Genomic DNA, 15,617 nt, shown 5'->3' on the forward strand with positions numbered 1-15,617 from the left:
GTGCCTTCCTGAAATCATCCTGGAGTTAAGCTGTTTATTGTCCTTTATTTAATTAGCTATCTGTTAACAGAAAGAATGGTGAAGGATATTCACATGTAGGAAGCCAAATTCATTATTTTAGCTATTCACTGTAGGGGGCAGGGACTATGCCAAGACACGTATCGGAGATAAACAGCTCCCATAATTTGACAAGCTCTCACATATTTTGCATCGCTGCTAAGATCTCTTAGGGCACAGTGAAGTGTTGCAGTTCAAATATTCTGCGGCCTGATGCTAAGCACATTTCTTTACTCACAGAGAAGCCAAATCATTTTCAGTGGAGCTTACTTCCAGGTAAACTGCAACAGGGTAGAACAGTGCCCTAAGAAAGTCTAAAAGGTAAAGGGACCCCTGACCATTAGGTCCAGTCGCGGATGACTCTGGGGTTGCAGCGCTCATCTTGCTTTACTGGCCGAGGGAGCCGGCATACAGCTTCCGGGTCATGTGGCCAGCATGACTAAGCCGCTTCTGGCGAACCAGAGCAGCGCATGGAAACGCCGTTTACCTTCCCGCCGGAGCGGTACCTATTTATCTACTTGCACTTTGATGTGCTTTTGAACTGCTAGGTTGGCAGGAGCTGGGACCGAGCAACGGGAGCTCACCCCGTCGTGGGGATTCAAACCGCTGACCTGATCGGCAAGCCCAAGAGGATCAGTGGTTTAGACCACAGCGCCACCCGCTCAGAAGCAAATACTGCCGCATTTAATGGGGCTTAATCTTTAGAGAATGTGCAGGCGGTTGCTTTGTGAGTTGGAATGTTAGCAACAGTGTTGACAAACATGTTGAAATCAAGAGAAATAGAGCCCGATATTGCGAAGAAAAAGAGGACATTAAATAAAAAACAACTAGCCCCAAAGTAGGAAATAAGCTCAGGAAAACAGACGGTTAGATGACAAAGGTGTGAAAGGAGCAGAGGCTAGGGAGATTGCAGAGAAAACTGAAAGAATTATTTGAGGAAGAGGTTGGAGTTATCTTATTCAGACATAATTATCAACTATATTTATTGGCTTGTGTGCTCTCTGGCCCCCAGGAGACTGAAAGCTTACTCCCCACCCCCAATTAACCAGTTAAGCACTATGTTCAAACCCTAAACTGTGAGTAGCTTAAATATCCATTTTGTTTTTCATATTCACAGCCTTTTTTGCCCCAGAAAATACCTTTACTCTTTGTCAACCTCATTTATTAGACCATCTAGCTCACTACTGTCCCCTGCATCCTGACTGGCAGTGGCCGTCTAGGATTTACCCCTGGAGATGTTGGGGGTTGAACCTGCGACGTTCTGCATGCAAAGCAGATGCTCTAACCATTGAGCTACAACCCTTTTCCATCCCACTGGCAAGCCCCAACAAGAAGAGTAGGTGCTACTTGACTGTGAGTCCTGGAGGACCTGCTCCCCACCTTGAAGGCCTTTTCCCACCTGGTCTGGGACAGCGGGGCCCGGACTGACTCCAGCTGCAGACGCTGAGGCTGCTGAACAGACTATCAGACTGGAGGGTTGTATGGTGTTTTTTTTTTGTTGCGGGGGTGACCGTAGTTGCTGTTGGCGTTTTGTATCTTTATCTTTATGTGTAAAACCGTTGAGTTTGCTTGTGTTTTTAATGTTTTATTGTGAATGACTACTGGTGCTGGAGGAAACTCTTGAGAGTCCCATGGACTGCAAGAAGATCAAACCTATCCATTCTGAAGGAAATCAGCCCTGAGTGCTCACTGGAAGGGCAGATCCTGAAGCTGAGGCTCCAATACTTTGGCCACCTCATGAGAAGAGTAGTCTCCCTGGAAAAGACCCTGATGTTGGGAAAGATTGAGGGCACAAGGAGAAGGGGACGACAGAGGACGAGATGGTTGGATGGTGTTCTCGAGGCTACCAACATGAGTCTGACCAAACTGCGGGAGGCAGTGGAAGACAGGAGTGCCTGGCGTGCTCTGGTCCATGGGGTCACGAAGAGTCGGACACGACTAAACAACAACTTTTCTTACGTTGCAGTTATGTATCCTTCCCACTCCCCCAAGTATTATGCTGGCTTGAACACTGCTTGAACTGCGGAGAAGTGGCATAGAAATAAAATTACATGTGATGTACTTCCAGTAGAAACCCATTTGTTTACTAGGGGGTTACCTTATTTCCTACTTCCTGCCAGGCTTTTCTTACTGTCGGTGGAATGGGCTGCCTCTGGCATAGTGCAAGACCTCTCCCCAAGAGATCTCACTGAAGGGGCTAAATATGGTGGCTGTTTTGTTTAACCTCCAGCACCACAGACACACGAGGAGCACACTGCTATCGACCTCTTGCCCTGCTTGTGGTCTTCCCATGCGGCCGGCCATGATGGGGTGCAGGATCCTAGAACAAATGGAACTTTTCATCTGACCCAGTAGGCCTCGTGTTATATATATTTTTTTATCCATTTCCATTAACGCCCTTGCCCCACACAGTGGTTTTCTTCTTGCCGACAAAATCAAAAACAACCCTTCCACGTACATACTGGGTGGGGTGGAGCTTTTTATAAGGACGAAGGCTGTCAACCTTCAACACAACAACCAACACGATTCTGATTAAAGAAAGAACTCTGTTTTTAATAGGGTTTTTCATCATTAAAAAAGTTTAAACCTGCATAGCAATCATTTCAAAAAAATAATTATTTAATGTTCCATAATGAAACTGTACACAACCTAGTCTTGAGCGACCTGCAGCCCGTGAGGTGGTTTTGAAGGAGTCCAGCACGAAGAGTCTTTTTTTCCTCTCCTTTGGAGTCTGCTTTTCCCACTGGCGTGTCAAGAGGGTTTGTGTTTTGTTCTTGGTTGAGCGTCTGGCTCCGTGAGTCAGCGGTGGGTTTGTGCTGGGCTACGCGAACAGTCCGGTACACCCCCCCTCTCTTTCCTACCCCCTGCCCCAACCCCTTTCAGCAGGGCTCCTCAAAGTCGTTCAATGTCTCGATATTTCTTCCTCAGGATGGAGACTTGGTCTTTAAAGAGTACTGGGTCGAGCCTCATCTGTGAATGGGTCAGCGGCATATAGCCAAACCAGCTGGCGAAAGTGTTCATGCAGCTCTGCCTCTGAGCGAAGTGGTCTGGGTCGGCCCACCGAGAAGCCCTGGAGGTCTGTGAGGGGAAACCAAGCAAACGGGGGGCGTCAAGGATAGGCCTGCAATGTTCAATTAATCTCGCAAAACCAAACCATTAAGATTGACTTAAAAGATGTCCCCACAATTAACTGAGCAGCAGATTAAAATAAAATAATAGTAGAAGGTGCTTATAAAAACTGCACAGTTGATTTTACCTCACATTTTAATAAATGATAATAATAATTTAGGCTACTTTTTGTTACTGGAAACCAGCCAACTTTAAACTAACGTTTAACTATCCATGCCATTTAGGGGCAAAAAACTCTGGTTAAGATAAAATGGAAGCAGACGTTTCCAAACTCCTCCTCGCAGCAGTGCTCATTCTTGTAATGCTTAAACCACGGTTTAGTGTTACTTGTAAAGTAGAACACAGGGAAGTAGCCAGGCACATGTTTACTCAAAGGGAATTTTGACCCAGTAAGTCCTAATGCCTTTTTTTTTAAATAAGAGTGCTGCCCATGAAAATAGGTAAAGGGACCCCTGACTGTTAAGTCCAGTCGCAAACGACTCTGGGGTTGTGGAGCTCATCTCGCTTTACTGGCCGAGAGAGCGGGCGTACAGCTTCCGGGTCATGTGGCCAGCATGACTAAGCCGCTTCTGGTGAACCAGAGCAGCGCACAGAAACGCCGTTTACCTTCCCGTCGGAGTGGTACCTATTTATCTACTTGCACTTTGGCGTGCTTTCGAACTGCTAGGTTGGCAGGAGCCCATGAAAATAATTCTAAATTAATTCACCAGCTCCCAAGCAAAGGCAAAATCTCTGTGTGATCAGTGACGTCTTATCTGTGGGCAGCTCCCAAAAGCCAGAAAAGGAAAGGATGCTTGCCAAGAAGGAACCACACATTGCATCCCCACAATTAACGCAAGCTGCTGAGTCGTTTTGGGGCGGCAGAGAAACAATTCTGAAGTGATCTTCTTATTTTCTTATAGGAAGTCACTTGAAAGAATAATTTCAAAAATAGAATATCACATCTGTCACAGCACAGTTTGAGAACATTCCTCCTCTCAGACTATGACGGCTTCAAGTTATTTTTTGAACAGCACATAGATTTCATTGTTACATATGCATCTATTTATATACATTGTTTTTCAGCGTTTTAAGACCATAAGGTGTTAGGACTTTTATTATAGACTTGTAAATGGTCTCCCACTTGGCAGCAGTTAAGAGGCAAAGTGGCCTTTATCAGCTGGAAGAGAAACTGCAGAAGACTAAAGCAGGCACACGTGCGTACAAAGGTGTGCTAAGTAAGGCTTTCCGTGGACTAGAAACTTGCTCAGGCTTTTTGATTTTGCTGGTGATATGGCACTCCTAAATGATAACATGCTAACTGACAAGTATGCACGCCCTCTATCATATTGACGGAAGCATGGCTTTTCAGGATAGATTTACTTGATAACTGCGGTTAACGCGTCAAGCAGCTCTCTTTGGTGTTCACATGATCCAAGCCATCGCAATCCTGTATTACCAGATCATGCTATTACTTTAAAAAAAGCAGCCAAGATGAGATGCAATATTCTGACTACACGTTTGCAGACAACAAAACTTGGAATTATTCTGATTAATAACTAATTTTTTATGCTACCCTTCACCCGAGGATCACAAGACGGTTTACAATACAAAACCACAAAAACACGCAATATAGTAACAAACTAAAACAATAAGCCCCCCTTTAAAAGGACATAGATTGTTTAATTAGCAAAAGGCCTGAGGGAAAAGGAGCAAGCCATTCACAAATGTACCGTACGTAGCATGCTAGGTGGCTGACTCTGAATGTGTGAACTGAACCTATTGGGGGGAAAATTGGTTATATAAGGGTGGGGGGAAACCCAGAACGTGTATTGATGCAAGGAGGTTAAAACTGGCTCTACACATACCTGTCCCATCATGGTTTCCTTATACTGTTTTTTCTGTGTCACTTTGATTGGTGGCAATTTTGTCACAGCTGACACTAAAAAGTTCATCAAAATGTCCTCGCAGTTGGCCAATTGGTCCACCATGTTCTTCAGGCTGGCAGGCAAGAAATGAGTGTACAGGTAGTGATAATATCTGTAAAAACAACAACATAGTCCCGTCAGTGAGGATTGGATGCGGCCATCCTTTGCAGACTTATGTGGAGTTAAGCCCCGCTGAGCTTGGGGAGAGGGACATGTGCACATCCATCCTTAACGTTGCGTTTTAGGGGACAGTGAACGACAATACATTTCCAGGCCATAGGGATATGTAGGAAGCCTCGTTACACCAGGTTAGGGTATCAATACATTCAGCCTAGGCTTGTGCACTCTGACTTCCAATGGTTCTCCAGGTCATCAGGAAGAAGCCGGCAGGTCTTGAACCTTGGACTTCCTGTTTGCAAGCAACCTGCTCTGTCACTGAGTTACAATCCCTCCCCATACTGGGGGCAAAGAGTCCATAGTCCATCCTCTACAATTTGAGGAATCACAGAGGTGGAAAGATGTTTGATATACAGGGGACCATGAAGTACACTTTGTGGAGGTGATCTGCGATAGATTTATTTGACCATGAGCTACCAGTTGTGGACTCCTAATCTAAGGAAATCTAACTGTCTGTCCTAAAATCTATTCTCCCATGCGCCTGCCCCCCCCCAAAATAAGATTTTGCCTGAAGTTGTCCTGGACCCATTGTTGTTCAACATCTTTATAAATGACTTGGGTGGGGGGTGCTTATCAAATTTGCAGGTGACACCAAACTGGGAGGGGTAGCTAATGTTGCAGAAGACAGAATCAGGATTCAAGATGACCTGAACAGATTGGAGAACTGGCCCGAAACTAACAATACAAATTTCAATAGGGACAAATGTGAGGATGCACAAATGTACAATGGGGGACATCTAGATGGTACATGTGAAAAAGATCTATGGGTTTTAGGAGATCAGAAGCTTAGCTTGAGTCAACCGTGTCATGCAGCAACAGCAGCAGCAGTAGCAAAAGTTACTGCTATTTTAGGCTGCATCAACAGAAGTATAGGGTCCAGATCAAGGGAACAAAATAGAACCACTCTTATTCTTCCTTGGTCAGACCACGCCTGTGTCCAGTTGTAGGTGCTACAATTTAAGACTGATATTGACAAGTTGGAATGTGTGCAGAGGAGGGCAACCAAGATGATCAAGGGTCTGGAAACCAAGCCTTATGAGGAACGGTTGATTCTAGGTGGCTTGATGGGCTGTTCAAAGGCGAGGGAAGTCAGAAAACAATGATGACTTGTTTAAAAACAAAACGAGGCTTCCTTTGGTGGCTCTGTTCTTTTGCAATCTCAATAAACAAAGATGACTATTTCCAAACAACTCTGATTCACGAGGGCCATACTGGCACCCTACAAAGCTGGCTAGTTTAGCATCTTTGATGGCCAGCCAACTCAAATCTTCCCTTGCCGGGGACATCCCCGTCCTTCCTTGATGCCAAGGGGTGTTTTGGCTTAGGGCTTTTGAAGAATTTGGAGGTGCTCTTGAAGTCTATTGAAGCCCATGAAAGGGAACAGTTAGGCTGCTTCTATAATATGAGCGACATCAAAGAGATTCAGAAAAACACAATTAATTACTAGACCCTGAAAGTGGGAATTAAAGTCATCTATGAAACAAACCCAAACTCTAACCCTTCCAGAATCCCCTTTGGTGTTTTAACAAGAAATGCTGTTAAAAACAACAACTAGCTAACAGGAAAGGAAGAGACAGAGATAAGAAAATATTTTCAGGGCCTAGCTACATCACGGTTCCACCTAAATACCAATCTTTACCTATCAGGTGAACAAACTAGAGCATCTCTTGAGCGTGTAAAGGCTATTTCCCCCTCACCAACCCTAACCAGCTCTCCCAGATTTTCAATGGGTCTTCTGAGGGCACTCTTCCCAAACCACTCCCCACCTCACAAAATTCTCCTCATCTTTATGGTAAAAGGAGGCTGATTTCTTGCGATGGCCCAGTAGGCGCTTGTGGTGTAAAGAATTGCATTGTAAGAAACAAGGCATGGTAGGATGCACACAAGAATGGGCAGAGGCATCCATCCTTGGATACCAGTTGTAGCATTTAGCTGCAGCAGCAATTAGTGGAGATCTTTAAGGCCAGGGCAGCTGTAGCAGCAATAAGGGGCATCTTTAAGCCTAGGGAAGTTATGGCAAAACTCTGGCCCTTCACATCTCGTTGGACTACAACTCCCATCTTTGGCCTTGCTGGCTGGGGCTGATGGGAGTTGGAGTCCAGCAACTTCTACAGTGCCACATGCCCCCTATATCCCAGGGCCTGCTCACCTTTCACTAAATTGGGAGTGTTTTGGGTGAATGTCGGAATCAGGAGTAGGATGTCTGGGAACCAGACAGAGGGCCTTTTCGGTAGTGGCGCCCACCCTGTGGAACACCCTTCCATCAGATGTCAAGGAAATAAGCAGCTATCCTATTTTTAAGAGACACCTGAAGGCAGCCCTGTTTAGGGATGTTTTTAATATTTGATGCTGTATTGTTTTAACATTCGTTTGGGAGCCGCTCAGAGTGGCTGGGGAAGCTCAGCCAGATGGGCGGGGTACAAATAATAAATTATTATTATTATATGTAGGACTGCACATTTTCTTCTCCTGGGTCACCCGCCTGACGTGTGCCAATTCATCCGCCCATTTTGGCATTATGTGTGGCAATCAGGTTAATATGTGTTATCTTAAACACATCTCCCAAAGCCCTGATTAAACAAGAGTTTCTCCAAGCAAATGCAGGAATGCACCAAGCATTTTTTCTTTAATATTAAAAAGTCTCTTCTTGCTGAGACTGGTTTCAAACAGATGTGATGCTCCCAATTCTTACTTGTGGTAGATAGCAGCTCCAGTCAATACCATGGAATAGTCATTAGTCCATTTGGATGTGTAGCCCCATCGCTCCTTAGTGTTGTCCCAAAAATGGCTGCGGGCAGGGTAGCCCACGATTCTCTCCGGGAAACTCTGCCAAACCGTAAAGGCAAAATCCACCTGCAGGCAAGGAAAGCAAACAGAACATATGTGGCAAGCGGTAATCAAACAGCCTCAAAAATGTCAGCAAAACAAAATATTACCTTTCCCACTAATTCATAATTTGCAATCTTGGGAACTGTTGCAAAACATTAATTCTCTGTATTCATCAGTAAATTAAACTGACTGCTTGACATTTTGCCCTGTAATTATGCACATTTTAATGTTTTCCTGTTAACAGGAGTCTAGAGCTCCAGAGAATCACATTAACATTTTGCAGGCGCGACTCGTGCAAAGCTCAAGTTTGCAACTGGTAGAGAATCTGCCTGCCGTGTGGGAATTGCATGTTTACTGGTGTGAACAAGAAAGCCACCGCTTTAGACCGTTTTCATTGAAGGACTCGGGTGGGGGTGGCGGTGAAGTGTTCTTGTTTCCTTCTGCTGAAAATGTCAATTTTCTATTCTCTCCATTCTGCTAAAAGTAAGCTCCATAAATCCTCACCCCCCAACCACCACCCTGTTTGAAAACTGCTTTAAGTTAGATTCAGCGAGGAAGCAAGGCAGGTGGTGAACATTGAAAGTCGGACTACAAATACCATGATGCACTCCTCTGGCTGACTTCCTATGAGAAATGAGGGTCTTCCAGCATCCTTGCTGAAGAGGTGGATTATGGGGGATTCGGCATGCTGAAGCACAAACAACGAATGCTTCAAATTAAGGTGTAGCAATAAGGGCCAATGTTTGCACCAGACATAGAATATAAAACTTTTAAAAAGATGGAGCAAGCATGGCTGCAGTTATTATCAGATCCTTTGGAACGGAAAGCTGTTTTGGGGGAAGTGAAGAATGGCACACATCCTGAAGTATGCAGCTTTAGGCACGCCCCAAAACTTTTTAAGTATTTTCATTCGGAAGGCAGTTCAGGCAGAACGTTCATGCCGCAGCTCTGATCGCATCCAAATCATCCTGTCAAGGAGCCAAAGGTCACCTTACAGCCGCCTGCTCTAAAATCTGACATCTGTTTCCTTGAAATGACTTTAAAAAGCAGGAGGGGAAAGGAAAGGGATGCCGCGCCCATGCTAAACGATGAATCTAGGTTGAGGGCGAGTCGTGGGCTACCACAACCTCCTCCCTCTAGTGTTCAAATTCTGCCTACCATCTAGGGTAGGGGTGGGCAACCTGTGGGCCGTGGCATGATTTCAAAAGCGATGGGTTCAGACCTCTGGCAACAGCGACCTGTCCCTCCCCTGGCAGCGAAGCGTGTGGCTAAAAGAGAGAAATGGAATGTAGCCAGAACATCAATTTTTGGCTCCAGTGCTGCCCCACACTGCCCTAACAGCTGACCAATAATAATAATTTTGTTGTTGTTCAGTCGTTCAGTCGTGTCTGACTCTTCGTGACCCCATGGACCAGAGCACGCCAGGCACGCCTATCCTTCACTGCCTCTCGCAGTTTGGCCAAACTCATGTTAGTAGCTTCGAGAACACTGTCCACCCATCTCATCCTCTGTCATCCCCTTCTCCTTGTGCCCTCCATCATTCCCAACATCAGGGTCTTTTCTAGGGAGTCTTCTCTTCTCATGAGGTGGCCAAAGTACTGGAGCCTCAACTTCAGGATCTGTCCTTCTAGTGAGCACTCAGGGCTGATTTCTTTAAGAATGGATAGGTTTGATCTTCTTGCAGTCCATTGGACTCTCAAGTGTCTCCTCCAGCACCATAATTCAAAAGCATCAATTCTTCGGCGATCAGCCTTCTTTATGGTCCAGCTCTCACTTCCGTACATTACTACTGGGAAAACCATAGCTTTAACTATACGGACCTTTGTCAGTAAGGTGATGTCTTTGCTTTTTAAGATGCTGTCTAGGTTTGTCATTGCTTTTCAATAAATGTATTATACCCCACGGCTTCCAACAAAATACAGTGGTACAGTTCTGGGCGGCTTCCAACAAAATACAGTGGTACCTCTGGTTACGTACTTAATTCGTTCCGGAGGTCCGTTCTTAACCTGAAACTGTTCTTAACCTGAAGCACCACTTTAGCTAATGGGGCCTTCCGCTGCGCCACCAGAGCACAATTTCTGTTCTTATCCCGAAGCAAAGTTCTTAACCTCAAGCGTTATTTCTGGGTTTGCAGAGTATGTATCCTGAAGTGTATGTAACCCGAGGTACCAGTGTATAAACACACACAATAAAACATTGAACGTTAAAAACTTCCATAAACAGGGCTGCCTTCAGATGTCTTCTAAAAGTCAGGGAGTTGTTTATTTCCTTGACATCAGATGGGAGGGTGTTCCACAGGGAGGGTGCCACTACCGAGAAGGCCCTCTGCCTGGTTCCCTGTAACCTCACTTCTTTCAGTGAGGGAACCGCCAGAAGGCACTCGGAGTTGGACCTCAGTGTCCGGGCAGAACGATGGAGGTGGAGACGCTCCTTCAGGTATACTGGGCTGAGGCCACTTAAGGCTTTAAAGGTCAGCACCAACACTTTGAACTGTGCTTGGAAACAGAACCCCACAGCTTCCGTATCAATTTTCTAGGTGGGTCAGGGAGCACTTTTCAGCGCGAGGGATGAGTTCCCCCCTGGGCAAAGCCACGCCAGTGGTGGGAGGGGAGAGAGGCAAAAGGGGGCGGGGCAACTCGAGCCCCCATCTAGAGAAGCAAGAGGCACTATTCAGAGTCCAAGAACACACTCCGGCCAGAATTAAAAACATTTCGAGTGGGAAGCAAGGATCGATGTGGAGTGGCAGTGCCTTGGGGTGAGTTTGAAAGGGTGTGGTGAGCCAAATTTGGCCTTCGGGGCGAGACCATATCCCTTCCCATGTCAGTTCTGGAGCTTCTCCCATCGATTGTGACCCCATGGTGATGCCTCCAGCTGGGGCTAAATTAGGGTGTAGTTGAGATTTTGCTGGACTGCACCATGCTAGTGTGGAAGGTGAATTTGGGTGCCACCTGGCTCCCCCAAAACGACTGCCGGCTCCCACTGCGGAAGATCGACACGAGCCTCACAGCTCACTTTTATCATTTCCCTCCGAAGCGGATGCGATACAGATTATCTGGCACAGGTGGCGGGGAAAACAACCTACCACCTACCGGCCTCTTCCGTCTGCTCCCTCCCCCTCCCTCTGTCAGCCCACACAGATTTCTAATTACGAGACTCACACATGTCCCTCCCAGTATGGGAGATGGAACTTTGGACTCTCACCCAGAGGAATGAAAAGGCTTAATATTTCATTTCATTATGAATGAAAAGGGCAAAACCTTCATTAACGGTAAAAGATGAAAGAAGAGAACAAAACCATTTGGGGCTTCCCCCCCCCCCCGCCAGGTTTTTATCATTCAGATTTGAAAGCAGGTTTCAAACTGCAGACTACTGTCAAATGTTAAATCGGGCAATAATAGGCCACTTGCTTTCATGGGTTGTGTGTGTGTGTGTGTGTGTGTGTGTGTGTGCGCGTGTGCGTGCCAGGCATGGAATTTTCAAGAAACTTAAAAGCATCCTTTCGTAACCTGCGGCATTCCAGATGTTTCGGACTTCATAGTCAGGGATGATGGATTTGTAGCCCAAGAACACCTGAACAGCACCAGGTGGGGATAAGTTGCTTTAAAGTATCTATCTGGCTTCATCAACGACAACTTCACGTTTGAGACTCATGTCATACAGAACATGATGATTGGCCATTGCTGTAATGTCTTTAAAAGAAGATTTAGACTCATAAGTACCTTAGAGACCAACTTAAGTTTGTTCTTGGTATGAGCTTTCGTGTGCATGCACACTTCTTCAGATACCTTCAGATATCTTCAGATATCGTTAGTTTCACGCAGATATGCAGGAGAAAGTGAACTGGGTCACCCAAACACAAGCACCTCTACCCCCTTGGAAGCAAGAAAGGCGTTCATCTCTGAAGCAGGAAATGGAGAACCTGTGGCTGCCTGGATAGGGCTGGACTCCAAATCCCATCATCCTTGGCTACTAACCAAGCTGACTGAGGCTGATGGGAGTTGAAGGCTCTGCAACACACACTCCAAATCAGCAGCGTCTGACCATTCCAAGGGGGGAGGGATTTGTCCCTTTAAGGGAGAGGGAAGGAGCTATAGAGAACAACAAGAAGAAAAGTGCTGAAATCTAAAGGGACAATAAAGACCCAAAGCTTCTCCACAGCTGCCATTAATAATGTATTTCCGATATATTGCAGTCTTATATAAACGGTCGCCCATCTCCTCCTTCTCTTTGCGGGAAGAGGTGCTAGAAATCAATACTCATCCCAGTTGTAAAAATTGGTTTTCTACAGCGGGCTTTTAGTCTCCCTCTCTCTCTTTCTGTGTGTGTGTGTGTGTGTGTGTGTGTGTGTGTGTCTTTTTCCTTGAGCACAATCTTGCTCTGGGCACAGCAGCTCTCAAGTACAAAGAATCTCCTTTCATTTAAAGAGAGATTGGGTTCGGCTCTGATATGCGGGAAGGAGAGACGCAGGAATCAAACACAGGTATCAGGGTGGAAACGTTTGCTTTACAAAGCAATGATGTTGCTCCGAGAGAGAGGGAGAGGCAATAAGGCCGGGGATGAGAAAATGTGCCGTTCTTGGAAAGGAAAGGAAAGTGTTAACTCCAGCCTGAAAGCCTGTGTTAAGAAAACGGGCCATGCTGCAACCTGACTGTGTTTGCTGTTAGCGTGGAATGTAACCTGCGTCCCGACAGACACGGGAAGGAGCCGAGTTCAGTACAGGATGCTGAAGGGTGGTTGAACAGCCAGTGAGTGACTGAATTGCAGCAATGAAGCACCCCAGCTCCATACAATTGTTTTCGCTGGGACTGGACAGAGCTGGTTTTTGGCTCCTGAATGCCACAAACCCGGAAGTGAGTGTTCCGGTTTGCGAATGTTCTTTGGAACCCGGACGTCTGTCGTGGCTTCTTTTTGGCTGCAGGAGCTTCCTGCAGCCAATCGGAAGCCGCGCCTTGGTCCCTGAACGTTTTGGAAGTCGAACGGACTACCGGAACGGATTCTGTTCCGACTTGCAAGGTATGACTGTAATGCCGTAGCGAAGGAATAGTTCAAGACCATAGCTCAATGGCAGAGGATCTGTTCTTCAGGAAAGAAGGTCCCCCTGCAACAGGCAGAACACAACCAACCAAGTTCTGGACCCCCTAATCCAGTGGTGGCGAACCTTTTGGAGACCGAGTGCCCAAACTGCAACCCAAAACCTACTAATTTATTGCAAAGTGCCAACACGGTAATTTAATATGGGATAATAATTAATATACCATAATAAAATGAGCTGGGGGGGGGGCTGCCCTGCGTTGTTGAGCTTTTGGGGGGGGGGCATTGCCAAGACTTGCAGAGCTTTTTTGGGGGGGCTTGGATCACAGTTGTTTTTTGGAGGGAGGAAAACGCTCATACGCATTATAAACGCTTCCTCTGGCGCAAGGAGCAGAAACAACACAGTCTCAAGGATCGCAGGCAGCAACCAATCAAAGAAAACCCTTCACAAAACCACCAATCACATGAACTACAGCCTGCTGGCTGCAAAAAACAAAACAAAAAAACAACCCACCTGCTTGGGGGAGGTGGGCAGGAATACAGCTGCTTTGCAGAGATAAACTGCCTCTAAGCTGCTGCCGGCGGGGTGGGAGCAGTTTACTCATGAGGAGGCATGGGGGGAAGCTGCTGCCTAATTTGAAAACCCCAAAAATGGCACTGCTGGAGTGATGGCAGGTGACAACAGAGAGGGCTCTGCGTGCCCACTCTGGCACCCGTGCCATAGGTTCGCCACCACTGCCCTAATCTCTCTCTCTCTCTCTCTCTCTGCAAAGGACCTATCCCCGTGATACTGACACAATCTCTATATTACCACTAGGCAATAGAATGAAATAACAACGATCCCCATCACACACACACTCCCCTTTCTTTCACCCCCAAATCGTACTTTCCTCTGCTTATTTGTCTGTCTCGTAACACAAGAAAACCTTTAGTAAAAATTATTTTTTAAAAGGAAAGTAGGTCCCAGGTTCAAACTCTGGCAGCTCCAGGTAGGCATGGGAAAAGCTTCTGCTTGAAACCCTGGGCAGCTGCTGCCGGACGGTGTAGACAGCACTGAACTAGGTGGGCCCCCATGGTCTGGCTCAGTATAAAGACAGCTTCTTATATTTCTAACGACAGAGACGGCCGATCGTGCAATCCTCGCCTACGCAGCAAGCACAGAAACTGCGAAGAGCGGAGGCCGAAAGCAAGCCAGCAGCAGTCTTGGATGGGAAGAGGGTCTCACCTCAGTGGTTGAAAGCACCGTATCTTCATCGAGGCTTAGAACAGCATCCGTGACAATGTTCTCGTAGGGCAGGAAGCGGCTGCTCATCACCTGCGGGGGGGACAAGGGACAAAGAGGGTCAGCGCTCGGCTCGTGAGACTAGCCCTGCCAAGGGCAGCACCCCTTTCAGACCCAAATTGGAAGAGTTAACTCTCCGCCGTCACATTAATGGAGGAAATGACCCTACAGAACAGAAAGGTCCGGGGAGGATTTCAGGATGACTGGTCAGATAAGAAGAATTGAATTTCGTGGTGGCTTGCTACGTATCCCTCCCACGAGCTGCTTGTTTCCGCTGCTACGTTATCCACCAATTCGTTTTGCAACGGCAGCACCGCGGGGGGACTCCCGGCTGCTCCCTTCCACCTGCTTTTTGTCATGTGCGATGCTCAGGTGTGTTAGGTGTCTGCAGTGGGGGGGGGGGGTGAGAGCAAGGGGTGCAGCTGCCCCCTTCCACGAACCACAAGCCCGATTCCCAGCTTTCGTCCAAAAATAAGACAGGCAAGTTCCTAGCAAGCTGTAGAATTTGAGGTACGAGGTGAATTGCACAGGCCCTGTAAAAATCCCTGCAGATTCCCGTGCCAGGAAGTTGTAGCTTTATTTTGATTTTTATATCCATTATGTAGCTATATGAAAAGAAGAAGCAGAGAGAGAGAGAGAGAGAGAGAGAGATGGATGCATTTGCTACAAAGAGCTGAAGGCACTGGCTATGGTTGCCTTTCCCACTTGTATCCTCACAACTACCCCTGCAAGGTTGGCTAGGAGGCAGCGACTGGCTGAAAGTCACTCAAGTGGGGATTTCAACCAAACCTATGGCGGGTCACAAGCTGACCTACCACCCGTACACATATATGCCGGCAAATTGAGCAGCCGACCCCCGAATGCATGTTTGGACCAAAGGTGGGTCAGTCCCACATCTTAAAAAGATTGCTCTAAATTTGGTTTAGAGCAGGGTTTCCCAAACATGGGTTTCCAGCTGTTTTCGGACTACAATTCCCATCATCCAGTCCTGCTAGCTATGGATGATGGGAGTTGTAGTCCAAAAGCAGCCGGAGACCCATGCCTGAGAAACCTTGGTTTAGAGCAAGGAAAGGCGCCAAATGTTGCATCCGCCAAATGTTGGATTCCAACTCCCATCAGCCCCAGCCAGCAAGGCAAACAGTCAGGGATGATGGGAGTTGTAGTCCTGACCATCTCAGGTGGGGAGGGGGAGCCAGATGTTGCCT

At 46.8% G+C, this 15,617-nt stretch overlaps 1 protein-coding gene across 1 annotated transcript in view; it reads right to left on the minus strand.

Annotated features, from left to right (window-relative positions):
* Nucleotides 1-2,910: 2,910 nt before the first annotated feature.
* Nucleotides 2,911-15,617, minus strand: part of EXT1 (exostosin glycosyltransferase 1) — a 254,182-nt gene continuing 241,475 nt past the window's right edge. Inside the window, exons 8-11 of the mRNA XM_033155780.1 lie at nucleotides 14,356-14,445; nucleotides 7,963-8,123; nucleotides 5,034-5,205; nucleotides 2,911-3,135 (exon numbers count right to left, since the gene is read on the minus strand). Of these exons, the coding sequence (XP_033011671.1) occupies nucleotides 2,950-3,135; nucleotides 5,034-5,205; nucleotides 7,963-8,123; nucleotides 14,356-14,445 (609 nt within the window). The 3' untranslated portion in view covers nucleotides 2,911-2,949. The remainder of the gene's footprint in view (nucleotides 3,136-5,033; nucleotides 5,206-7,962; nucleotides 8,124-14,355; nucleotides 14,446-15,617) is intronic.

This window comes from Lacerta agilis, chromosome 7 (genome assembly GCF_009819535.1).
Source record: "Lacerta agilis isolate rLacAgi1 chromosome 7, rLacAgi1.pri, whole genome shotgun sequence".
Lineage (NCBI taxonomy): Eukaryota > Metazoa > Chordata > Lepidosauria > Squamata > Lacertidae > Lacerta > Lacerta agilis.